Source organism: Schistocerca nitens, chromosome 2 (assembly GCF_023898315.1).
Source record: "Schistocerca nitens isolate TAMUIC-IGC-003100 chromosome 2, iqSchNite1.1, whole genome shotgun sequence".
Classification (NCBI taxonomy): Eukaryota; Metazoa; Arthropoda; class Insecta; order Orthoptera; family Acrididae; genus Schistocerca; species Schistocerca nitens.
The window spans coordinates 567,733,542-567,761,068 of NC_064615.1; the positions used below are offsets into that span (position 1 = coordinate 567,733,542).

General features: G+C 40.8%; 1 protein-coding gene across 1 annotated transcript in view; it reads right to left on the reverse strand.

The window, feature by feature from the left end:
* The window catches only part of LOC126235161 (G-protein coupled receptor GRL101-like), a 364,334-nt gene that overhangs the window by 50,436 nt on the left and 286,371 nt on the right, over nucleotides 1–27,527 (reverse strand). The window contains exons 19-20 of the mRNA XM_049943894.1: nucleotides 27,272–27,343; nucleotides 6,979–7,177 (exon numbers count right to left, since the gene is read on the reverse strand). Coding sequence (XP_049799851.1) covers nucleotides 6,979–7,177; nucleotides 27,272–27,343 — 271 coding nt within the window. The remainder of the gene's footprint in view (nucleotides 1–6,978; nucleotides 7,178–27,271; nucleotides 27,344–27,527) is intronic.

Sequence of the window (27,527 nt, forward strand, 5' to 3'; positions counted from 1 at the left end):
CCTGATTGCCCACCACTATGCTACTACGCTGCTTGACATCTTGTAATCCATTCAGATGGCCATCAGCGCTCTCCCGGAGTTACATGTCAGTAACACCTGGCAGCTACTCGTTTTCTTCTCCAGCAAGCTCTCTGCCACTCAATGGTAATGGAGCACAAAAAACAGATAATACTCAACATCTACAAGGCAATCAAAGATTTTTGGCTGGCTGTCAGTGGAGGCCCGTAACTTCATGGTCCTCACTGACCACAAGTGTATCATGTTTCACATTTTGAAAGATAATGACAGTGCTCCCCACATAAAAGCTATCAGCTGTCATTCATTTCTGAATTTACTACTGATATACATCATGGTGCGAGAATTGACAATATCATTGCTGTCTACCTTAGCTATACATGCACCATCACATTGTCCCTGGATTACAAGGCACTTAGCACTGTTCATGAGCACAACCTGCAACTCACCCTATCCAGATTCTGCCTTCAATGTACATTGACTTCCAGCACAGACAGCAATATCTGGTGTGAGATATCTACCAGATCACCACACCCATCATGTCTGCTGCCTTCCACAAGGCCACATTCAACTGGTATACAACCTAGCACACCCCAGCATACATGCATCCATCACTCTCATGACTAGGCATTTCATGTGGCCAGGTATTCAGAGGGACTGCAGTTCCTGGGTTTACACCTGTCTCACCTGTCAGCACACCAAGATCGCCCACCATGTACACACACCCATCACTGCCTTCCCAGACATCAGGCACCACTTTGTTCACATTCATGTGGACATCATCAGCCCTCTACCTTTCTGACAGCTGCTGCTACAACCTCACCATGGTGGACAGATCCACCAGCTGTTCTGAGGCAATGCTACTGCTTGAATTCACCAATTTACAACTGTCCTTTTTTGTGCAATGACAGATCTCTGTGGGACTGATCTGCACCAGACATTAAGCTAGCATCCAGCCACCAACAGCATGGTGGGACAGCTCCACTATACCTTAAAGGCCACTGTTGCCTGCCACAACACCAAGTGGACCGCTGCCCTACCGTTGGTATTTCTGGGCCTCTGGCCATAGCTGATGTTATTCCCAAGTTTGTTGCCAGCTAGCAGGACTGCATGACTTGCATGTGTTCCACTGTTCCCCAGCGCCACAGCGAATTCAGGGCATTAATTCACAGTGGTCTTGCATCATGCACTCACATTATGCCGCCAGTCGATAGTCACCAGCACCCGCTTCGCCTGCACTACTCCGGGCCCCACCAGGTCCTGGTCCTGAATAAGAACCCATGATGTTTATCTGCATCTTTACAGCACCCTTACCAGCATTTCAATTGATAGGGTGAATTTCCACATACATACTGTATGGTCTCACACTCCTCAACAGGGTTTCATTGAAACCATGCAAATGTACACCACTGCTAATACCAGCATCTCTGCCACCAACACCATCACTGACAGCATGCTAAGCACTCCTACAATTGAAGCCTCGGGTCACTGATCTATCACACTGTGAATGAGAATACTGCAGGAAAGCAACCATGGTACGCCGGCACTGCTTCCAACCCACTGGTCGCTGACAGCACCCCAAGCACCCAGAATGTTACACCCCTGCGCCTCTACTTATCCTGTAGCCTATGCCCAATGCAGAGATGTTGCCGCTGCTGCTATCATCTTCCAGTTATGCCCCTGATGCCACATTGCACCCCCAACTACTTTCACAGCATTGTTATTACATGCGTTCACAGTGCTGTGCCCTGGACCTGCTGTCACCTGTTCTCAGCCCAGCCACACTGGTAATTGACACTCACAATACCCAGCACAGGCATTTTGAATTCCCTCCGTCTGCAGGTAACTTTACCTCAAGGATGGCAACCTCACTATCCCTGCTACACCAAACCTACCAACAACAAAAATACCTCCACTTCAACAGCTTCCACCTGTTTCACATCCCCAAGTCCCTTACATACAGCTAGACACCCATGGCCATTGCATCTGAAGCAACATGCACTTCCTCTTTGCATATGCCAATGATCTCATTGAGGCCTTCAAAGAACGAAATTACTCTCCTACACTTGTCCAAAAATAGATCTCCGTGCCTGTGCCCCTCCCCCAGTTATCTACCAACCCCATACACTCAGTCTGGTCTTGAAGGAGTGACCTCTTGTAACTAGAAGCACCCCTCACTCTCATTCTCCATCAGGTTTTCAATTATTCTCATCATGGCCTTAAATGAGAAATATCTTCCCCACCCCTCCCACAGTGGTATTCTGGTGCCCACCCAGCCTCTGCAGTATACTTTGCTAGTCCCTGTCCTCCACCTGCCTATTCCCTTCCCAGCTCTCACTCCAGTGCTACACATCTCTTAGCCCACCAATGCACTTGTCTCTTCTCTACTTCCCTCTTATTTCCTCTCTCCTTTTCCCCATCCCCCTTCCTCCGCACCCAACTTCCTGTGGCACTGCCTCCTGATGATGCACCTAACAGTTCTGTTCTGTCACCACAACATCCCTGCATCCTCCACCCCTGCCTCATGGTTCATATCCCTACATCAGATGTAGATGCAAAACTGGTCCCATACATCCTCTCAGCACCCGGTACTGCAGACCTGTTACAAGCACCTCCTACATGATGAAAGGCAAGGCCACCTGTGAAAGCAGCCATGTTATCTATGAGTTTAGCTGAAACCACTGTACTGCATTCTACATGGGCATAACAACTATTAGATTGTATGTTCGCATGAATGCTCACTGCCAAACTCTGTCCAAGTGACAGCTGGGCCATCCAATTGCTGAGCATGGCACCCTCCATTATATGTGTTATTTCAATTACTGCTTCACAGCCTGTGCCATTTGGTTTCTTCCCATCAACACCAGCTTTTATGAAATGAGCAAGTGGGAACTCTTCCTGCAACATATCCTTCATTCCCATAACCTCTTGGCTTCAACCTTCACTAGTCCCCTTCTCTACTCTCACTCCAGTACTACACACAACTTCTATCCCACCAGCACATCCTCTTCTCTATCTCCCTCTAGTCTCCTCTCCCCTTTGCACAAATCCCCTTCTTCACCCCTCCCCCTGATGAAGCACCAAATAGCTCTATTCTCCCCAACCACATCCTTGCAGGCTCCCACATTTCCTCCAACCCCTGCCCACCCCACAAATCTCTCAAATCTCCACTATCACCTGAGCTAGATTGTACTCATCTCATACACTGTCAAAATCAGGACTTAGTGCCTGGAGACAACTGTGATGATGATGACGACGATGATGATGATGATTGGTTTGTGGAGTGCTCAACTGCATGGTCATCAGCTCTTGTACAAAGCCCCCAATATTTTCACAGTGCAATTTCTTTCAAAGTCCAATCTAGCCACTGTCACGAATGATTAGGATGATGATACAATGATGAGGACAACACAAACACCCATCCCCGGGCAGAGAAAATCCCCAACCCAGCTCAAAGGAGACAACAGTGGCCATGCATGCATGTGTTGTTTTCTACAGCTTATAAAGGACTTAGTCTGATAGCTGAATATTTCTAGCATTAATTTTTATAGTGCCTACCTGTGACTCATGAATAGCAATCTACTCTTTCTACAGTATTGTTAGTTTGACAATTAGTTTGATGTTGTGATGTTTCTGATTCAAAGTATCGGTCACTTTACCAAAGACCCACATGTGCATCGCAAAAATATACCAAAAATGTGACAGATCAGAAGTGCTCTTGAAAGGTTTCCTAAGGTCTCTGATGATCATCATCATTCAAACATACAAAAAGTTTCGTTTTCTTACACCAGCCCTTCATGAATCACAGCTCATGTGCCTTCTACCCACAGTACAAGATGTATTCAAAACATAAAGGGCCATTTAGCCACAAAAAGCTATTTCTAACAGTTTTAGTTTTCTACAGACCTACTTGACTTCTCCACATAACTGTCATTCTGTTCTCAGAACTTCTCATAATGTTTTACTAATTTCTTCATCCCCTCAGTCTAGAAGTTCCCAGCCTGGGAAGTGAACCAGTTGACAATGGAAGTCTTGTGTTTCTTGACATCTTCAGACCTTTCTCTGCCAGATCATAATTTCAAGCACAAGAAAAGGTAATAATAGCCAACTACATAAAGCTTTGAGACTGTAACATAGACAGTTGGAAAGTTTCTAACAGAAATACTGAATGTTAACATTGGTATGGATAGCAGTCTGTGGACATTCATTGTTATGGTGGAGGACTTCACCAGGTGACAGTTTCCCATGCTATTGATTCAGGATAGCATGCCTCAGAGTGGTGAAAATTTTTCAGTACACATAATATGCAAATACTGACCCACATTCAATGAAATCAATCAACACAATATAATTTTCATCCCAGAAAATAGTAGCTTTGGTATTTCAGCTTGAGTCAGGGAGCTGTTTGAACTTCTTTTATTTTCAGCAAAGCTTAGTGGCACCACCGCACTGAATGTTGTTTTGGTTCTATATTTTTATAGGATATCTATGTCTTATAACTCACAACAATGTGGGAAAACAAATCATATCCATCTTGTTGATAATGATCTGAAACTGCTATTGGTTGACAAATTTTGCTCCTTGTTTCTGTCAGCAAACTGTTTTGGTAATGACTTTACACATAGTTTGCTGTATCTTATATTTTCTGTGAATGTTGTGTAAATAATGGTGCATTCAACAATGAGGAAATTCGTCAGTCAGAGCACCAATCATCAGTCACAATAGTTTCTGGTCCATTTGTTGCATTATTTCATCAGTCTGGATACCCCACTCCCACTCTGCTCTTGATCATTCATATTTGTACAGCCTCTTTTAAAGTATCTACACTATTTTTTGCCTTTCCTTCACCCATTAGTGTCAACCCATGAACTAAGCATAACTTCTAATGAATTTGAGCAGCTGTAAATTGTTTTACACAAAAAAATCAAGTAACTGATGGGAGCAACAATTTTCAAAGCCATTGTTGTTTGCTCTAACCCAAGCAGATGACAACTGTGAAATAACAATGTCTTCTGTGGCTTCATAGGAATATATTGCGCTGTATTTGTGTGCAACTTTGCTCTGAGCTGCCATCATTTATATATAGGGTGACTTAGAAAATATTTACAAGACTAATGTGGAATTGTTAATGAACACTGTCATAGAAAATGCTGGGATCTATGATTTCTATACAACAATTCATTGCTGCCACACATCTGTGCATGTTGATATCTTCCATGCTCTGTCCCAAGTATTTTGCTGTTTCATTACATTTGAGTGAGTGAGAGGAGTAGAGGTGTTTAGTGACCAGTTCAATGCAACACAAAATGGTGCTCACAATAAAACAGACAGTGTTCATTGTCAAATGTTATGCAAAGCAATTCATGGAAAATGTGTGTGGAGCTCTCTTCACAGGAATTTAAGACTGTAATTGTTGTGGCAAAACCTCCATCAAAGTTTACAATGCAAAACTTAGTAGCAAAATGGTACAAAACACGCTCGGTAGTGAATAAAATCTGTAACTATCCAAAGAGAGTTCAAACATGAGAAAACATTGCTCAAGTCAAGAAGCTTAGAACAAAGTCCAATGAAATCTAAATGCCATTTGTCTCTGGGAATTAAGATATCACTGTGCCAAAACATTGGCAAAAAGGACGTGCATCTGTATTCTTACAAATTTACTGTTGTGCATGAGTTAAAGCATCCAGATAAACTTTCATGTGCTGTGTTCTGCTGGTGGTTTTTGAAAGAAGTGGAATCAGAACTTTTCGATTCTCAGTTTTGCACTTCTTCAAATGAGGCTTGATTCATCCTGTCAGGGAATGTGAACTCACAGAACATCTGCCATCATGCATTGCAAAACCCCCATCAATACTTCAAAGATCCGTTGCATCATCTCTAGCCTGATGTTCAAAGTGCACTGTCTGGTGTCTGCATTGTAAAAAAGCTCTTTCTTTTACTATACTGTTATGCTAATCAGAAGTTATGTAATCCATAATTATTTGGATCATTTCACAGAAGAGGAACAACTGTAAGGATATTTTCAGCAAGACAGAGCAACAGCACACATAGGTAGTGCAATCTCCTTGCCACCTCAATTCTCTGATCTCTCTCTCCTAGATTGTTACCTGTGGGGCAAATTGATGGATCAGGTGTAATCAAATAATCTTCACACATATGAAGAGCTACAACAGAATGTTGGAAACACTATTGCTGGTATCCCTCAGGCAAAGCTGCTACATGTGTCTCACAGCTTGATAAATCAAACACAGCACTGCATTGACATTAGTGGTGACCATTTCCACCACCTTCTGTGATGTTCAACAGCAAGGGTCAATCCCATGTCAGTCTTTTGTAAATATTTTGTGGGCCAGTTTTATTTTGCTCACTCTGAATACTTTTGAGAAACTTTGTGGCAGGAATGAGATCACTTTTTTTAAAACAATACTTCTACAAATATTTATGAAATTCTGTTCCCTTTGGAATGTTCATTCAAGAAAATAAATAAATAAATACACATGTGAGAAGGAACAACAGTGGTATCCTACTGTAACTCCTGTATTGTAGTGAAACAGCAGTGACCCAGACCACATTCTATAAGATCTGGCGTATCATTACAAACTCCATGCTGTAACCCAAAAACGTTCTTTCAGCTCTGCAACTTCTTCCAGTAAGGCTATTATGATGATGTGAATATAGTTCTTTCTCACTCTCTTCCTTAATTAAGCATATGAATTACCACAGCAAACCACCTACCTGTTTTTCTCCGTGAATCATCACAGCAACCCACATTCATATTTTTCTCTATTTTTAATATGATGTATTCTACTGCTGTGCCTCAATGGAGTTCTGATTGGTTCACATCTTTGATATATTTTGATGTAAGCATTGTAAAGTACAGACAGTGGTAAACATCAGTGTGACTCTAAAATCTAAAACTTTCCATGTATGCCCCCCAAAAGTATATTGAATAATGGTACACACCTTATTAGGATGCCTGAAACACTTTCTCCACACAATGACCAATGTGTTTCCTAAAGTTGCCACGACGCCAAGGATCCATACACAGACACGAAGTACCAAATTAGACATAAGATCTTCACATGAAGAAAACTCATCAGGTGGTGGTATGCAGACACTGACATGTCGTGCCAAGCAGCAGAATCTGTATTCATCAGTTGTTCTGAAAATTGTTTGTGTTATTTTGACAACAAATAAAAGCATTTTGCAGTTAAAGAAAAAAAATCATTCACATAACATACACCTGAGATAAGAAACACAATCATTCACTAATTCACTCATCATGTTCCATATGTCCCATTAAGCAAAAGGACCATCATGGCTAAGATTAGTATGTACCATAGCTTTAAACTCAAACCATATGGGTATTTATATAAAACAGCAACATGTTTTATTCTAAGAGGCTAAATGAAGGGTAAATTGTTTGCTGCCTCCTAAATTCTTAATTAATAAACGTTTTTGTACTTCAGTAGGGGTATGAGTAAGTCTCAGACAATAAATCAAAATAACTGGCACAGCTCTTGGTTGGACTCTGGATTTTTTCTGACAGTTACTGTGACTATCAGCTATAGTGTTGCTTTGCTTATGTGAGCAAACAAATTTCAGATGCTCTGTGTTAAGATATAAGTACTTCTGTAACTTGCAGTACGAGACAGTTCTCAGGTCAGAGAATGAGAGCTGATCTGATATATTAGTATACAGGACAAGTCAAGTGAAATACTACAGTAACTACAAAATATTGTGTGTGTGTGGAAACAGTTTTGCTCACAAGTGGCATTGTATAAAAATGCTCTGCAGAATTTTCATCAAGCAAACATTGTGTTATGTCCACCATACATGGTTTTATCAAATTCTCAGTAATACTGTGCACTCCACCCACTTTTGCAATGTCTCTGGCGTTTTCATTCACACCCTGGGTCACACATGTCATAGTTTTTTGAATTCTTAATAATTGTTTTTCTTATGTTTAAACAAATTCTTCATTCTCATCTTTGCAACTGGGGTGTATGATTCCTAAATGTCAGTGCATCTTAGCAGGTACCATGGAACTTTTTGGAAGTATCTTGCAACATAAAGTGCAGAGATGTGAGCCATTAGAATCAACAAATGTGAGATTGATGTAGGACTCATCATACTTCCTATTTTTCATCTTGTCAGTTTCCTTAATGTTGCATTTGACATGAACTAAATTATTGTCAAAAACTACAGTATTTACTGTGTACCTTTCACTGTTCCTTACTGTAAAAAAGGTCTCTTTGCATGTTAACTGTTACTAGTATATGTTGCTATGATTCAAAAAATCATTTTTCTCTTTTTTGTAACAGGCAATACAACATTTTTGATCACTTCTGTCATATTTGACATAAAGGAATTGCGTGTAATTGTTTTGAGTAGTCTTGTTTTATGAACATTTCTCCATGACCATTCAAATAAAGGACTATGTGCATGCCATGAAATCTTCAGCCAACACTGATGATATCCATAACATTAATGTCTACAAATAGTTTGCATGTACACACATCAAAGAAAAGTTTAGCATCACCCCAGTTCCCAGAACTTCTGAAGAAAGACATTGACTGTGGATATTGTATCACAGACACAGTCCCTTTGACTGTTCAGAGATGTCACTAAACCCACTCAAAGATGTAAACAACCATACATGAGTAGTGCCTATTAGATGGAGAGGATCCAACAGCTGATCAGTTCCAGGCATCCCACCATGAAGGAGGTACACGGCTCATGTTGTCTGTAGTTCAACCATGCCTAGACAGTCAATACCACAGTTTGATCGTGTCTACATTGTTACTTTGTGCCAGTAAGGGCTCTCAACAAGGGAACTGTCCAGGTGTCTTGGAGTGAACCAAAGCGATGTTGTTTGGACATGGAGGAGATACAGAGAGACAGGAACTGTCGATGACTTGCCTCGTCCCCATCAAGAATGACTTCTTTCAGGATAACAACATTGCTCGTCTAGAGTGGCCCCATGTTCTCCAGACATGAACCCTATCGAACATGCCTTGGGTAGTTTGAAAAGGGCTGTTTATGGATGACGTGACCCACCAACCTCTCTGAGGGATCTACACTGAATCGCCCTGGAGGAATGGGACAATCTGGAACAACAGTGCCTTGATGAACTTGTGGATAGTATGCCACAACGAATACAGGCATGCATCAATACAAGAGGACATGCTACTGGGTATTAGAGGTACTGATGCATACAGCAATCTGGACCGCTACCTCTGAAGGTCTCGCTATGTGGTAGTACAACATGCAACACGTAGTTTTTATGAGCAATAAAAAGGGCGGAAATGATGTTTATGTTAATCTCTATTCCAATTTTCTGTATAGGTTCCGGAAATCTTGGAACCAAGGTGATGCACAACATTTTTTGGTGTGTGTATTTGATAACTGTCTGTTAGCAGCACTGATCATTTTGTTCACATGCAACCATAGTGTACATCGTACTGGTGCAGAATGGTTACACATACACTGAAGAGCTAAAGAAACTGGTACATCTGCCCAATATCATGTAGGGCTCCTGTGAGCACACACAAGTGCCACAAAATGAAGTGGCATGGACTCGACTAATGTCTGAAGTAGTGCTGGAGGGTACTGACACCATGAATCCTGCAGGGTTGTCCGTAAATCCATAAGAGTAAGAGGGGGTGGAGAACTCAATAATGTTCATGTTTGGTGGCCAGCAGAAGTGTTTAAACTCAGAAGAGTGTTCCTGGAGCAAATCTGTAGCAATTCTGGGCATTGGGGTGTCATATTGTCCTCCTGGAATTGCCCAAGTCTGTCGGAATGCACAATAGACATGAATGGGTGCAGGTGATCAGACAGGATGCTTTCATTCATGTCACCTGTCAGAGTTGTATCTAGGTGTATCAGGGGTCCCATATCACTCCAACTCACATGACCCACACTATTAGAGCGTCCCCACCAGCTTGAACAGTCCCCTGCTGTCGTGTGGGGTCCATGGGTTCATGAAGTTGTCTCCATACCCGTACATGACCATCCCCATGATACAATTTGAAACAAGACTCATCTGGCCAGGCAACATGTTTCCAGTCATCAACAGTCCATTGCTGGTGTTGCCAGGTCAAGGAGAGGTGTAAAGCTTTGTGTTATGCAGTCATCAAAGGTACATGAGTGGGCCTTCTTCGGATCTGACAATCCATATTGTTGAGGTTTCGTTGAATGGTTTGTAAGGTGATACCTGTTAATGGCTCCACATTTAAATCTGCAGAAATTTGCTGAAGGGTTGCACTTCAGTTACACTGAATTATTCTCTTCAGTCATCATTGGTCGTGCTCTTGCAAGATCATTTTTCAGCCATTGCAATGTCGGAGATATGTTTTATCAGATTCCTGATATTCATGGTACACTCATGAAACGGTTGCATAGGAAAATTCCCACTTCATCACTACCATACCTCAGAGGTGCTGTGTCCTATCGCTCGTTCGCCGACTACAACACCACATTCAAACTCACTTAAGTCTTGATAACTTGCCATTGTAGCAACAATAACGAATCTAACAACTGCACCAGACATTTGTTTTATATAGGCATTGCTGACCATGGTGCTGTATTCTGTCTGTTTACACATCTCTGTATTTGAATACACATGCCTAAACCAGTTTCTTAGGCGTTTCAGTATATTTACATTTAAGTGTGCCACATAACCCAAGCACACCTTTACAACTGATGCTTCATTTTAGTACACATCATTTGAGCCTTCAAATACTTCAATGAAATCCAAAATAATGTAGCTGGTTTGTGTAATACTGACATAGTCAACCCTGCACCACTCAGTCACTGTATATCTGTGACAGCACAGTAATAGAAAGTGGGGCACATTGAGCTGTAACACATTACATTATATTAACACTTGTTCCATATATCATGAATATGACATTTCATAATGATGTGGAACTTGTCAGCTTAACATAAGTTTTCAGTACACAACGTAATTTTTTTTCAGCTATTGAGTAGAAGGAGTTGTCATGCACAAATTCTTTTAATTTGTTTTTAAATGTTGGTTGGCTATCTTCAGACTGTTAATGCTATTTGGCAAATGACCAAAGATTTTTGTGGCAGCATAATTCACTCCTTTCAGTGCCAGATTCATATTTAACCCAGAATAGTAAAGATCATCCTTTCTTCTAGTGCAGTAGCTATGCACTTCACTATTACCTGAATGTACCTATTGCAAATGTACTGTGAATATCCTGAATTCATTAGATAAATGTCTGCAAGGTGATCTTAGGTGGGCTCCGGTTATTATTCTGATTACACTTTTTTGGAATAAACACTTTTTCTCTCAAAGATGAATTATCCCAAAATATGATGCCGTAGTAGGTTATTTCACTGACATGTTTATCACCAAAATTTGCTATAATCCTAATAGTATAAGTTCCTGACCCTAATCATTTCAGCAGATTGTAAATGTGTTTCCTCCTATTAAATTTCTCACCAATGCACAAATTCAGAAATTTGGAATATTCTGTCTCAGCAATGGAGTTCTGCTTAAAGTCTATATTTATCAATGGTATTATTCCATTTACTGTGTTTTCTCAAACTTTAGTGAGAGACCATTTATGGAGAACAACTTAATAATTTTCTGAAAGACATTGTTTACAATTTCCTCAGCTAATTCTTGTTTGTTGGGTGTGAGTACTATGCTTGTACCATCAGCAAAAAGAACTAGCTTTGAATCTTCATGAATACAGAGTGGAAAGTCATTAATATATATTAAGAACAATAAGGGACCCAAGACTGAACCCTGTGGGACACCATTCTTAATACCTCCTCAGTTACAGGACTCTGCTGATTTTTGCAGACTATCTGTGCTGTTAATTTCAACCTTCTGCTTTCTTCCAGTTAAATATGAATTAAACCATTTGTGCACCGTCCCACTCACTCCACAATCTTATCTAGAAGAATTTTATGATTCACACAGTCGAAAGCCTTTGAGAAATCACAAAATACCTGAATTAGTAATGTTTAATTATTCAGAGCCACATTATGTGAGCACATTTTGTTCTGCACACTGTACACAGAGTTTCATGCCTTGCTAAATCAGAGGTTGTCATTTCTTTGAAATATGTTCCAATTCACAAAGTGGTTTATGATTTGAACAGAATTTTCCAAAATTTTTGATAATGTTATGTATTCTAGAATAGTGTCTCACCTCAGCAAGAAAGCAAATAAAAAGGAAAATAACTGCAACCCTTCACATTTCCTTCCAAAAAGAAAGTTTAAAAAACTTTTACCTGAATTTTGGTTGCATTATCTTGACATTGCTGTAAATTTATGGAAAGGATATTCAATAATGAGTACTGTCAACAATACCACAGTGTTAGCATATTAACTTGAAACAGCACTACTGAGGCTCTTACTCAGTAAATACCAGAATCACATTCAGAATTCAGTGCAACAGTTATAAGAACTCAAGTCCTGATACATGAATTCTTCTTCTTCAGGAGGAAACAATTCACTAAATCCCTAGTTCTAAAAGTGAAAATTTCAAGCCAGTTTACTGACACAACTTGGTCCTACCTTAATCTATTTCTTAATCATTAAGAACTACAGCAAGCAGATACATGGGATTAAGGAGGTGGCCATTTTGCCTACTGTGTCACAGTATATTTATTCCCTCATGAAGTTTGTTGTAAATAATCCACTGCAGTTCAAAACAATGTACATAATTATGATACCAGAGGGAGAAATAACATTCATTATGCCACAATGAGTTTTTCTTTCGCACAGAAATGGGTGCACTACGCTGAACCAAAATTTTTGATCACTTAAGCAATGATATAAAATTTCTTACAGGCAGCAAAGTAAAATTTAAAAACAAACTAGAAAAAGTTTCTCCTTGGCAACATCTTCTGTTCCACAGAAGAATTTCTGCTATTGTAATACATGAAAGGAATTACTAACTCACTTCTCTATGTCTTTTAATGTATATCAAAACAACACTTCTAAATTATCAGCATATAGCCATATTTAAAAATAGTTTGTGATATGAATATAAAATGACTCATTCCACATCTTTACAATTTATCACACAAATGATCCATGGAACATGAAAATAACTGTCTATAATACACTCCTGGAAATGGAAAAAAGAACAAATTGATACCGGTGTGTCAGACCCACCATACTTGCTCCGGACACTGCGAGAGGGCTGTACAAGCAATGATCACACGCACGGCACAGCGGACACACCAGGAACCGCGGTGTTGGCCGTCGAATGGCGCTAGCTGCGCAGCATTTGTGCACCGCCGCCGTCAGTGTCAGCCAGTTTGCCGTGGCATACGGAGCTCCATCGCAGTCTTTAACACTGGTAGCATGCCGCGACAGCGTGGACGTGAACCGTATGTGCAGTTGACGGACTTTGAGCGAGGGCGTATAGTGGGCATGCGGGAGGCCGGGTGGACGTACCGCCGAATTGCTCAACACGTGGGGCGTGAGGTCTCCACAGTACATTGATGTTGTCGCCAGTGGTCGGCGGAAGGTGCACGTGCCCGTCGACCTGGGACCGGACCGCAGCGACGCACGGATGCACGACAAGACCGTAGGATCCTACGCAGTGCCGTAGGGGACCGCACCACCACTTCCCAGCAAATTAGGGACACTGTTGCTCCTGGGGTATCGGCGAGGACCTTTCGCAACCGTCTCCATGAAGCTGGGCTACGGTCCCGCACACCGTTAGGCCGTCTTCTGCTCACGCCCCAACATCGTGCAGCCCGCCTCCAGTGGTGTCGCGACAGGCGTGAATGGAGGGACGAATGGAGACGTGTCGTCTTCAGCGATGAGAGTCGCTTCTGCCTTGGTGCCAATGATGGTCGTATGCGTGTTTGGCGCCGTGCAGGTGAGCGCCACAATCAGGACTGCATATGACCGAGGCACACAGGGCCAACACCCGGCATCATGGTGTGGGGAGCGATCTCCTACACTGGCCGTACACCACTGGTGATCGTCGAGGGGACACTGAATAGTGCACGGTACATCCAAACCGTCATCGAACCCATCGTTCTACCATTCCTAGACCGGCAAGGGAACTTGCTGTTCCAACAGGACAATGCACGTCCGCATGTGTCCCGTGCCACCCAATGTGCTCTAGAAGGTGTAAGTCAACTACCCTGGCCAGCAAGATCTCCGGATCTGTCCCCCATTGAGCATGTTTGGGACTGGATGAAGCGTCGTCTCACGCGGTCTGCACGTCCAGCACGAACGCTGGTCCAACTGAGGCGCCAGGTGGAAATGGCATGGCAAGCCGTTCCACAGGACTACATCCAGCATCTCTACGATCGTCTCCATGGGAGAATAGCAGCCTGCATTGCTGCGAAAGGTGGATATACACTGTACTAGTGCCGACATTGTGCATGCTCTGTTGCCTGTGTCTATGTGCCTGTGGTTCTGTCAGTGTGATCATGTGATGTATCTGACCCCAGGAATGTGTCAATAAAGTTTCCCCTTCCTGGGACAATGAATTCACGGTGTTCTTATTTCAATTTCCAGGAGTGTATGAGGAATATTGGTACAAAAATGAAATGACATATTATTATTACTGTTATTGTTATAATCATCCTTGTAATACAGTTAGTGTAATAAACATAGGTCAATGTTATAGTGATGATAAGGAAAAAAATAAAGTAATAAAATAAAGGTATCTACGAGGCTAATCCCAAAAGTAAGGTCTCCTATTTTTTTATAAGTACACAGACCTGTTTATTTCTACAATGGCTTACATCAGTTTACAGCTTGAACATTTAGCTATTTTTTGACATAATCTGCATTTTTGTAGAAGCTGTGGCAATTTTTGTATGCCCATGTCATACCAGTTTGCGACCATGCTGTTCAGAAAGTTATGAAGCTCTTCTTTCACCTTGTCGTCACAGATGAATCGCTAGGACCACAATTAATGCTGACAGGTACTGTGAGATTCTGAAAAAACTCAGAAGGGGAATTCAGAACTGGGGAAGAGGAATGTTGAGCAAGGGCCTACACATTCTCCATAACGACGCTTGCCTACACATCGCTCAGCAAACCGTTGTTCTCTTGCAACAGTTTCAATGGAACATAATCACCCACTCACCCTATAGTCCTGACTTGGCGCCCAGTGACTATCACCTGTTCCCTAGGTTAAAACAACATTTGGCTGAAAATGATTCAGCTCCGACATCAAGGTGAAAGAAGAGGTTCATATCTTTCGGAAAGGCATGGCGGCGAGCTGGTATGACATGGGCATACAAAAACTGCCACAGCGTCTACAAAAATGCATCGACAGAAATGGTGATTATGTCAAAAAATAGCTAAATGTTCAAGCTGTAAACTGATGTAAACCATTGCAGAAATAAACAGGTCTACATACTTATAAAAATAGTAGACCTTACTTTTGGGATTACCCTCGTATGAACACTAAGATGTAATGGGTTAGCAAATGATGATTCAGGTCTTTAAAACTGGGGTTTCATGGCACTCCCTTTCACTTTGTATCCAATGAAATTATCATTGCATCGTATAATAAATACACTGGCCACATCACACACAACAATGAAATGGAAAGGTCAGTCTCTTTTTGGTACTGCATCCTGAAAGATTCAATGTGCAATGCGACATGTGGCACCAATAAAGTAAATACACTTATTTCTGTCTCAGCAAGGTAAGTAGTTTTGAATTTTTCTTTTCAAAAAAGCAACACTCATAGGTAATAAGGGAGCAGTAAGCACAACAATGACAGCTAATGAGTAGGATATAGGTTACATAGATCCAATCTTCCTCTGGATCTGATGCCTACTCATTACCCTTATTTAAAGAAGACAACAATCACTGTTGCTGAAATACCATGAGAGTACTTGACTTCACATGAATATCCTACAAGGATAGGTACCAACTCCAGAGTGAAACTTTAACAAGGATTCTTATTTACTGTATGTAATTTATCTGATACATCTATAGACTAAGTATTTTCTATCTACATACAGTACATTGTATTAATATACATTGTTGGCTATTAAAACTGCAAAACCCCAAAGGAGATAAAACAATGAAATTTTATTTAAATAAATATACAGTATAGTGGGAAGAACACTATTAAATTTTTAGGGGCTCTGTAGGTGTATAGTGCACAAAATTAAGTACGCAGAGCCACCACCTATGACATCAAAAATGGCTCTAACTCAGCTGGCAATGCATCAACCTAATCTTGGATGACAGTTATGGGTATATCATCCCAAGCTGCTTTCTTCTGTGCCAGAGTTCATCAGCTGTCATGGCTTGTGAGTGGTGGCATTCAAGCCTTTTGGCAACCAGATCTACATCTTCATCTACATCTACATGGATACTCTGCAAATCGCATTTAAGTGCCTGGCAGAGGGTTCATTGAACCACCTTCACAATTCACTATTATTCCAATCTCGTATAGCATGCAGAAAGAATTAACATCTATATATTTCCGTACGAGCTCCGATTTCCCTTATTTTATCATGATGATTGTTCCTCCCTATGTAGGTCTGTGTCAACAAAATATTTTTGCATTTGGAGGAGAAAGTTGGTGAGTGGAACTTCGTGAGAAGATTCTGTCGCAATGAAAAATGCCTTTCTTTTAATGATGTCCAGCCCAAATCCTGTATCATTTTTGTGACACTCTTTCCCATATTTTGTGATAATACAAAACGTGCTGCCTTTCTTTGAACTTTTTTTATGTACTCCATTAGTCCTATCTGGTAAGGATCCCACACTGCACACCAGTATTCTAAAAGAGGGCGGGCAAGCATAGTGTAGGCCGTCTCCTTAATAGGTCTGTTACATTTTCCTAGTGTCCTGCCAATAAAACACAGTCTTTGGTTAGCCTTCCCCACAGCATTTTGTATGTGTTCCTTCCAATTTAAGTTGTTTGTAATTGTAATACCTAGGTATTTAGTTGAATTAAGGCTTTTAGATTAGACTGATTTATCATGTAACCAAAGTTTAACAAGTTCCTTTTAGCACTCATGTGGATGGCCTCACACTTTTCGTTACTTAGGGTCAACTGCCACTTTTTGCAAAATTCATATCTTTTCTAAATCATTTTGCAGTTTGTTTTGATTTTCTGATGACTTTATTAATCTATAACCGACAGCGTCATCTGCAAACAACCAAAGACAGCTACTCTGATTGTCTCCCAAATCATTTATATAGACAAGGAACAGCAAAGGGCCTATAACACTACCTTGGGGAATGCCAGAAATCACTTCTGTTTTACTCCATGATTTTCCGTCAATTACTACAAACTGTGACGTCTCTGACAGGAAATCACAAATCCAGTCACATAACTGAGATGATATTCCATAAGCATGCAATTTCACTACAAGCTGCTTGTGTGGTACAGTGTCAAAAGCCTTCCAGAAATCCAGAAATAGAGAATCAATATGAAATCCCTTGTCAATAGCACTCAACACTTTATGTGAATAAAGAGCTACTTGTGTTTCACAGGAACGATGTTTTCTAAACCCATTTTGTCTGTGTGTCAATAGACAGTTTTCTTCGAGGTAATTCATAACGTTTGAACACAATATATGTTCCAAAATCCTGCTGAATATCAACATTGATGATATTGGCCTGTAATTTAGTGGATTACTCCTACTACCTTTCTTGAATATTGGTGGACCTGTGCAACTTTCCAGTCTTAGGGTACGATCTTTCGTCAAGCGAATGGTTGTATATGATTGTTAAGTATGGAGCTAATGCATCAGCATACTCTGAAAGGAACCTAATTGGTATACGGTCTGGACCAGAAGACTTGCTTTTATTAAGTGATTTAAGTTGCTTCACTACTCCGAGGATATTTACTTCTACGTTACTCACATTGACAGCTGTTCTCGATTCGAATTCTGGAATATTTACTTTGTCTTCTTTAGTGAAGGCATTTTGGAAGGCTGTGTTTAGTAACTCTACTTTGGCAGCACAGTCTTTGATAGTACCTCCATAGCTATAGCGCAGAGAAGGCATTGATTGTTTCTTGCTACTAACATACTTCACACATGACCAGAATCTCTTTGGATTTTCTGCCAGGTTTTGAGACAAAGTTTCGTTGTGGAAACTATTATAAGCATCTCGCATTGAAGTCCATGCTAAATTTTGAGCTTCTATAAAAGATCACCAGTCTTGGGGATTTTGTGTCTGTTTAAATTTGGCATGTTTGTTTCGTTGTTTCGGCAAGTGTTCTAACCTATTTTGTGTACCAAGGAGGATCAGCTCCATCATTTGTTAATTTATTTGGTATAAATCTCTCAATTGCTGCCAATACTATTTCTTTGAATTCAAGCCACATCTGGTCTACAATTATATTTTTAATTTGGAATGAGTGGAGATTGTCTCTCAGGAAGGCATCAAGTGAATTTTTATCTGCTTTCTTGAATAGGTATATTTTTCGCTTACTTTTTGAGGATTTGGGGATTACAATATTCAATCTCGGTATGACAACCCTGTGTTCACTAACTCTGAATCAGTTTTGATGCTCTTTATTAACTCAGGATTATTTGTTGCTAAGCGTTCAAGTGTGTTTTCACAAGTGTTTACTATTTGCATAGGCTCATGAACTAACTGCTTGAAATAATTTTCAGAGAATGCATTTAGCACAATTTCGGATGATATTTTATGCATACCTCCGCAATTAAACATGTATTTTTGCCAACATACCGAGGGTAAATTAAAGTCACCACCAACTATTACTATATGAGTTGGGTATGTGTTTGAAATCAAACTCAAGTTTTCTTTGAACCTTTCAGCAACTGTATCATCTGAATTGGGAGGTCGGTAAAAGGCTCCAATTATTATTTTATTCCAGTTGCCAACAATGACCTCTGCCCATTCTAACTCAAAGGAAGTATCTACTTCAATTTCATGACAAGTTAAACTACTTCTGACAGCAACAAACATGCCACCGCCAACTGTGTTTAACCTATCCTTTTGGAACACCATTAGGTTCTTCACAAAAATTTTGGCTGAGCTTATATCCAGCTTTCAGTGCCTATAACAATTTGAACATCAGTGCTTTCTATTAGCGCTTGGAGCTTTGGTACTTTCCCAACACAGCTTTGACAATTTACAGCTGTTACACAAATGGTTCCTGTATCTACGTTCTTCCTGTGTTCAGGCTGCACCCTCTGTGACTGAAGCCCTTCTTGTGTTTTCCCGAGACCCTATAACCTAAAAAACCACTCAGTCCACGCCACACAGATCCTGCTACCCATGTAGCTGCCTCCTGCGTATAGTGGACATCTGACCTATTCAGCAGAACCCGAAACCCAACCACCCTTTGGTGCAAGTCAAGGAATCTGCAGCCTACACGGTCACAGAACAGTCTGAGCCTCTGATTCAGACCCTCCTCCACTTGGCTCTGTACCAGAGGTCCACAATCGGTCCTGTCGACTATGCTGCAAATGGCCAGCTTTGCTTTCATCTTGCAAGCAAGACTGGCAGCTTTTACCACTTCTGTTAGCCACTCGAAACCAGAGAGAATCTCTTCTGATCCATCACTGATACCAACATGAGCAACCACCCGCAGTTGCCTGCACCCTGTGATCTTCATGGCATTCGGGTGGACCCTTTACACATCTGGAATGACTCCACACACGGATTGCACATTGGTTTTCTTATCCTTCTTGTCAGCTAAGTCCCTAAGGGGCCCCATAACATGCCTAACATTGGAGCTCCCAACTACCAATAATCCCACCCTCTGTGATTGCCCGGATCTTGCAGGCTGAGTGGTTTCCTTTGAAACAGGACAGACAACAGTATCTGGCTCAGTGACAGTGTCAGCCACCGACAGCACCTGTAACTTGCTTGTCAGACAGATCGGGAAGGACTTACATGTGGCCACCCAGGAAGTATTTCGTTGCCTGCTTTGCCTCGGGGAGACCTGGCACTCAACCACAGGTGAGGTGTTGGCCTCAGTGCAAGCAGTAACTGGGTTGGCCACCGGTGAGCACCAATCAGAGGACTCTGACGTGCTGGACATCTGTTAGATCCCCATGGCCGGCCCACAACAGTAGTGCCCATCCACTGCAACCTCAAGCTGTGTAACCAAAGCCATCACAGCCTGAAGCTGAGAGTGAAGTTTCACCAACTTGGCTTACATCCACAAACAACAATCGCAGCCCCTGTCCATACTAAAGACCATGGAAAACTAAACTATGCAGATAAACAGACTATCAGCACATGCTGTGCAACTCTACTGTAGACCCTGACGAAAATGCACGAACTGCAGCTAGTAATACGCAGATATTCAAAAACATAACTACTGAAGCACTCAGGTGAAACTAAATAGTTTGGCCCTGATTAGCAACTTGTAATATGTTACAAAATTGGTTTACTTTCTGACACAAACAAAAATGCAAGAACTGTGGCTATTAGATATTAAATTTACATGCAGAAACTCAAGAAACTAAACTATTAAAGCACACAGATGATATAATAAAATTCTCTCCTGGTTAGGAACTTGTAAATGACACCAAAGCAGTTACTTCCCTGTTGCTGCATCTGTCTTGGTCGGCTATTACTACTGCCAATACAAAAGACATCTGAAGAACGTGCTGGCCAGGGCAACAGCTGAACATCCTCTGAGTGAGGTAGATCAGGACAGCATGGGCAACACATGAACTGCTACATCCACAGCCATATCTATACTCCACAGGCCACCTTACAGAATATGGTGGAGGGGGGGGGGGTACCTTGGGAAACACTATCTGTTTCCTCCTATCCTGTTTCATTCATGAATAGTATGTGGGAAGAATGACTGTTAGTAAAGCTCCATATGATATCTAACCTCACTGATTTTCTCATTGTAATCATCTGTTAAGTGTATGTGGGAGGATGTGTACATTGCCTGACCCTTCTTGGAACATACTCCCTTGGAATTTCAACAGTAAACCTCTCCATAACTCACAATGCCTTGCCTGACACTTCTTGGAACATACTCTCTTCATCTTTCAACAGTAAACCTCTCCATGGCTCACAATGCCTCTCCTGTAACATCTGTTACTGGAGTTTGTTGAACATCTCTGTAATGCTCTGACACCCAATAAATAACCTAGTGATGAAACATGCTGCTCTTTATTGGATCTTTGTGCTCTCTCTCTCTCTCTCTCTCTCTCTCTCTCTCTCTCTCTCTCTCTCTGTGTGTGTGTGTGTGTGTGTGTGTGTGTGTGTGTGTGATCTATTAATCATGTTTGGTAAGAGACCTAGCTGTTGAATAATAATTCAGAATTTGTTGAATGTGTGTTTTGCAAACAACTTCTTTCACTTACGTTTCCTTGAGGTTCTTCCAATGAATCTCAGACTGGCCTCTCCTTTTCTACTACTTTTTTTCTATATGGTCATTCCACTTTAGTTTCATCCAGATGGTTAAACTAAGATATTTTGCAATAGTTACTGTGTCCAGTAACATGTTGCCAATAGTGTGATTGCACAGTAGTGAGTCTCTTTGACAATTTATATGCATTACATTCCATTTTTTTTACACACAGGGTCGATTGCCAGACACTGCACCAATCGCCAAGCCTCTGCAGGTCTTCATGAATTTCATTATTGTCTTTTGGCATTGAAAACTTCCTATAGAACAGCATCATCATCCATGAATAGCCTGACAGAGCCACTTATATAACCAACTTTTATAATTTTATAACTTTTATAAATTGTAAGTAACAGCAGTCCATTTCACTCCCCTGGGAGACTCCAGAAATTACTCTAATGTTCGTCATTTTGTTCTGTTAAGAACAATGTGATCTATCTGCAAGGAAGTCCTGTATCCAACCACAGATTTGGTCAGATACTCAGGAGGCTCATATTTCATTCAATAAATGAAATTAGGGAACTGTATCAATTGCCTTCCAGAAGTCAAGAAACATTACATTAATTAGAGTGCCTTTGTCCACAGCAATCTGGATCTGTGAAGGAACACAGTTCAGTTTTCAAAGTCTCTGTTTGGGAATTCAAGTTCATTTTTAGAGGGGAGATTTTCATTATCAGAAAAGTCCTAATACACAAGCATAAAACACATTTCATAATTCTACAACACACTGACATCAGTGATCTAGGCCTACAATTATCTACACCTGTTGTTGTTGTTGAGGTCTTCAGTCCTGAGACTGGTTTGATGCAGCTCTCCATGCTACTCTATCCTGTGCAAGCTTCTTCATCTCTCAGTACCTACTGCAACCTACATCCTTCTGAATCTGCTTAGTGTATTCATCTCTTGGTCTCCCTCTATGATTTTTACCCTCCACACTGCCCTCCAATGCTAAATTTGTGATCCCTTGATGCCTCAAAACATGTCCTACCAACCGATCCCTTCTTCTAGTCAAGTTGTGCCACAAACTTCTCTTCTCCCCAATCCTATTCAATACCTCCTCATTAGTTACGTGATCTACCCACCTTATCTTCAGCATTCTTCTGTAGCACCACATTTCGAAAGCTTCTATTCACTTCTTGTCCAAACTGGTTATCGTCCATGTTTCACTTCCATACATGGCTACACTCCATACAAATACTTTCAGAAACGACTTCCTGACACTTAAATCTATACTCGATGTTAACAAATTTCTCTTCTTCAGAAACGATTTCCTTGCCATTGCCAGTCTACATTTTATATCCTCTCTACTTCGACCATCATCAGTTATTTTACTCCCTAAATAGCAAAACTCCTTTACTACTTTAAGTGTCTCATTTCCTAATCTAATTCCCTCAGCATCACCCAATTTAATTTGACTACATTCCATTATCCTCGTTTTGCTTTTGTTGATGTTCATCTTATATCCTCCTTTCAAGACACTGTCCATTCCGTTCAACTGCTCTTCCAAGTCCTTTGCTGTCTCTGACAGAATTACAATGTCATCGGTGAACCTCAAAGTTTTTACTTCTTCTCCATGAATTTTAATACCTACTCCGAATTTTTCTTTTGTTTCCTTTACTGCTTGCTCAATATACAGATTGAATAACATCAGGGAGAGGCTACAACCCTGTCTCACTCCTTTCCCAACCACTGCTTCCCTTTCATGCCCCTCGACTCTTATAACTGCCATCTGGTTTCTGTACAAATTGTAAATAGCCTTCCGCTCCCTGTATTTTACCCCTGCCACCTTTAGAATGTGAAAGAGAGTATTCCAGTCAACATTGTCAAAAGCTTTCTCTAAGTCTACAAATGCTAGAAACGTAGGTTTGCCTTTTCTTAATCTTTCTTCTAAGATAAGTCGTAAGGTTAGTATTGCCTCACGTGTTCCAACATTTCTACGGAATCCAAACTGATCTTCCCCGAGGTCCGCTTCTATCAGTTTTTCCATTCGTCTGTAAAGAATTCGCGTTAGTATTTCGCAGCTGTGACTTATTAAACTGATAGTTCGGTAATTTTCACATCTGTCAACACCTGCTCTCTTTGGGATTGGAATTATTATATCCTTCTTGAAGTCTGAGGGTATTTCACCTGTCTCATACATCTTGCTCACCAGGTGGTAGAGTTTTGTCATGACTGGCTCTCCCAAGGCCGTCAGTAGTTCTAATGGAATGTTGTCTACTCCCGGGGCCTTGTTTTGACTTAGGTCTTTCAGTGCTCTGTCAAACTCTTCACGCAGTATCGTATCTCCCATTTCATCTTCATCTACATCCTCTTCCATTACCATAATATTATCCTCAAGTACATCGCCCTTGTATAAACCCTCTATATACTCCTTCCACCTTTCTGCCTTCCCTTCTTTGCTTAGAACTGGGTTGCCATCTGAGCTCTTGATATTCATACAAGTAGTTCTCTTCTCTCCAAAGGTCTCTTTAATTTTCCTGTAGGCAGTATCTATCTTACCCCTAGTGAGACAAGCCTCTACATCCTTACATTTGTCCTCTAGCCATCCCTGCTTAGCCATTTTGCACTTCCTGTCGATCTCATTTTTGAGACGTTTGTATTCCTTTTTGCCTGCTTCATTTACTGCAGTTTTATATTTTCACCTTTCATCAATTAAATTCAATATTTCTTCTGTTACCCAAGGATTTCTATTAGCCCTCGTCTTTTTACCTACTTGATCGTCTGTTGCTTTCACTACTTCATCCCTCAGAGCTACCCATTCTTCTTCTACTGTATTTCCTTCCCCCATTCCTGTCAATTGTTCCCTTATGCTCTCCCTGAAACTCTCTACAACCTCTCGTTTTTTCAGTTTATCCAGGTCCCATCTCCTTAAATTCCCACCTTTTTGCAGTTTCTTCAGTTTCAATCTGCAGTTCATAACCAAGAGATTGTGGTCAGAATCCGTATCTGCCCCTGGAAATGTCTTACAATTTAAAACCTGGTTCCTAAATCTCTGTCTTACCATTATATAATCTATCTGATACCTTTTAGTATCTCCAGGATTCTTCCAGGTATACAACCTTCTTTTATGATTCTTGAACCAAGTGTTAGCTATGATTAAGTTATGCTCTGTGCAAAATTCTACAAGGCGGCTTCCTCTTTCATTTCTTCCCCCCAATCCATATTCACCTACTATGTTTCCTTCTCTCCCTTTTCCTACTGACGAATTCCAGTCACCCATGACTATTAAATTTTCGTCTCCCTTCACTACCTGAATAATTTCTTTTATCTCATCATACATTTCATCAATTTCTTCATCATCTGCAGAGCTAGTTGGCATATAAACTTGTACTACTGTAGTAGGCATGGGCTTTGTGTCTATCTTGGCCACAATAATGCGTTCACTATGCTGTTTGTAGTAGTTAACCCGCACTCCTATTTTTTTATTCATTATTAAACTTACTCCTGCATTACCTCTATTTAATTTTGTATTTATAACCCTGTAATCACCTGACCAAAAGTCTTGTTCCTCCTGCCACCGAACTTCACTAATTCCCACTATATCTAACTTTAACCTATCCATTTCCCTTTTTAAATTTTCTGACATTCCACACTCCGATCCGTAGAACGCCAGTTTTCTTTCTCCTGATAACGACGTCCTCTTGAGTAGTCCCCTCCCGGAGATCCGAATGGGGGACTATTTTACCTCCGGAATATTTTACCCAAGAGGATGCCATCATCATTTAATCATTCAGTAAAGCTGCATGTCGTCGGGAAAAATTACGGCTGTAGTTTCCCCTTGCTTTCAGCCATTCGCAGTACCAGCACAGCAAGGCCGTTTTGGTTAATGTTACAAGGCCAGATCAGTCAATCATCCAGACTGTTGCCCCTGCAACTACTGAAAAGGCTGCTGCCCCTCTTCAGGAACCACATGTTTGTCTGGCCTCTCAACAGATACCCCTCCGTTGTGGTTGCACCTACGGTACGGCCATCTGTATCGCTGAGGCACGCAAGCCTCCCCAGCAACGGCAAGGTCCATGGTTCATGGGGGGTATCTACACCTGTCCAATGACAAATGGGAACACCTGTGCTTTGCTAGGCACCCTTCATTATACCAGTGTCCAACAATAAACTGCTGCTATAAAGTGAGCAAGCTATTTCCTATAATTCCTGCACAACCTCGCAGGGTCCAGGTGCCGTTTCACTGTTGAGCAGTTTTAATTCTCTCAAGTATTATGAGCTTCAGCAGTGAAACAATCTTTGAAGACTAGATTCAGTGTTGCATCTTACTCCCTGTCATTTGTTTTGGTGCCAATATGATCAGTGAGTGATTGCATTTGGATTCTTAGTTCGATCATTTCTAAAACTTTTGCTCTGAAATTCATTGAATTCTCCTCACGTCACTCTCCTGACACTAATTTTACTTTCATTCAAATATTGTTTGCCTCCTAGACTTTAACTTTTCTTAAACAAGAGCTGAAATGCTCTTTGCTTTTGCAGCAGCTTTCTAATACATTATCATGTTGAAAGATAATGTCATGGAACCCAGCCGCCAACCATAACACAAGAGAAATGTAATACCTGCTGTCCAAATTACTGTCTGTCTGAAGAGGTGATAATGCTGTGTACCCAACAGCACCTCATATCATGACATCAGGTGTTGGACCGGTGTGATGATGACAAATGCAATCTTCTCAAAACCTTCACACAAGGATACGTTCAGTGTGATGCAGTACACAGAACTGGAACTTGTGTGAAAAGCTGACATGTTGCCACTCTAGTGTCTAGTGTTGTTGTCTGGTGCACCTAGATTGACACACTTCTCTCTACTGCCATATCAAGGAAAACTGCAACATTGGTCGCTGTACTGAGAGTCTGTGGGCCTCCAGACACTACTGTACTGTCCTAGTAGATACTTGTCTTGCTGCACAATGCCCATTTCCTTACTCAGAGTACATAACATGGCTGCATGATCCTGTACATAAGAGTAAACAATATGTCTGCCCTCTTGGGTGCTTGTCACATAAGGCCACTAAGATCCTGTAGAACACTGATTATGGCCCTCCTGAACCCACCATTTCCATACTTTCACAACAGTAGTCAGATTCTGTGCAAAGTGAGTAGCAATGTCATGGAACAATAAACTGTAGTCTTCATAGATCACAATAGTGCTAGTGTCAAATTACAACACACACTGATAAAAGTTTCTCCTTCTTACACGAGGCACAATGCAATCTTCTCACAAACAAGCAACATTCAAACGTGATCTCCAAATGAGAAATTCACTGTGTAATCTTTCCTTATACAGTGCAAATCAGCTGCCCCAACCTATATGTATTATGCAACCCACAACGCCTTCAAAAACAACAAGGGAGATTTTTATATTCTCTCACTTGAAATGCATGAACTAATAGCCCTAGAGAAAAATGAAAAGGACCTTTTTGTAAGAAATTTAATGTAGTTAAATTTTGTACTGGGGTATGTTTTCATTGGTGGCCACGATTTTTGAGTTATTCAAGAAAAATCAATTTGTAGATCAGTTTTGCACATTTTCCTTGATTAATTCGAAAACTGTGGTCTCTAGTGAAGATGTATCCTAGTACTAAATATAACTACATTAAATTTCCTTCAAAAAGGTCCGGTTCATTTTTTCTGTAAGACTAATAGTTTGCACGTAGTGAGTGAGAGGATATGAAAATCCTACACATGGAATTTGTTGGTGTTTCAGGTTGCAGTTTGAATCAACACGTATACAGAATATAGATGACATTACTCTCATCTATTTTTTGTGGTTGTGCTGGAATCCTTACTGTTTGTTTATGCATGCATGTAGTACGCTTGGTGCCAGTCTGATGTTTGTTGCATGCTGTCTTCATGGTACAGCAATTTTAATGGCCAACAGTCTTTAATTTTAATATTAATAGCAATACTTACAATCTCTTCAGGGACCTTACACTCTTGAAGACAGTACTGCCAACAGTTCTAATGCTGTTACCACTCAGATCCCTGTGAGCATTAAACAGTTGATTGTTAAGATTAATGAGTTAGGATTTGTTGATTATTTTTAAATGATTTTCAAATGTATCATTCTAGAATTTACATTCAGAAAGTGGTAGACAAATATAAAACTAAAAATTATAAACATGTTGCTGAGAACTACCTACTGACTTATTCTTGAAACAAAATAAGC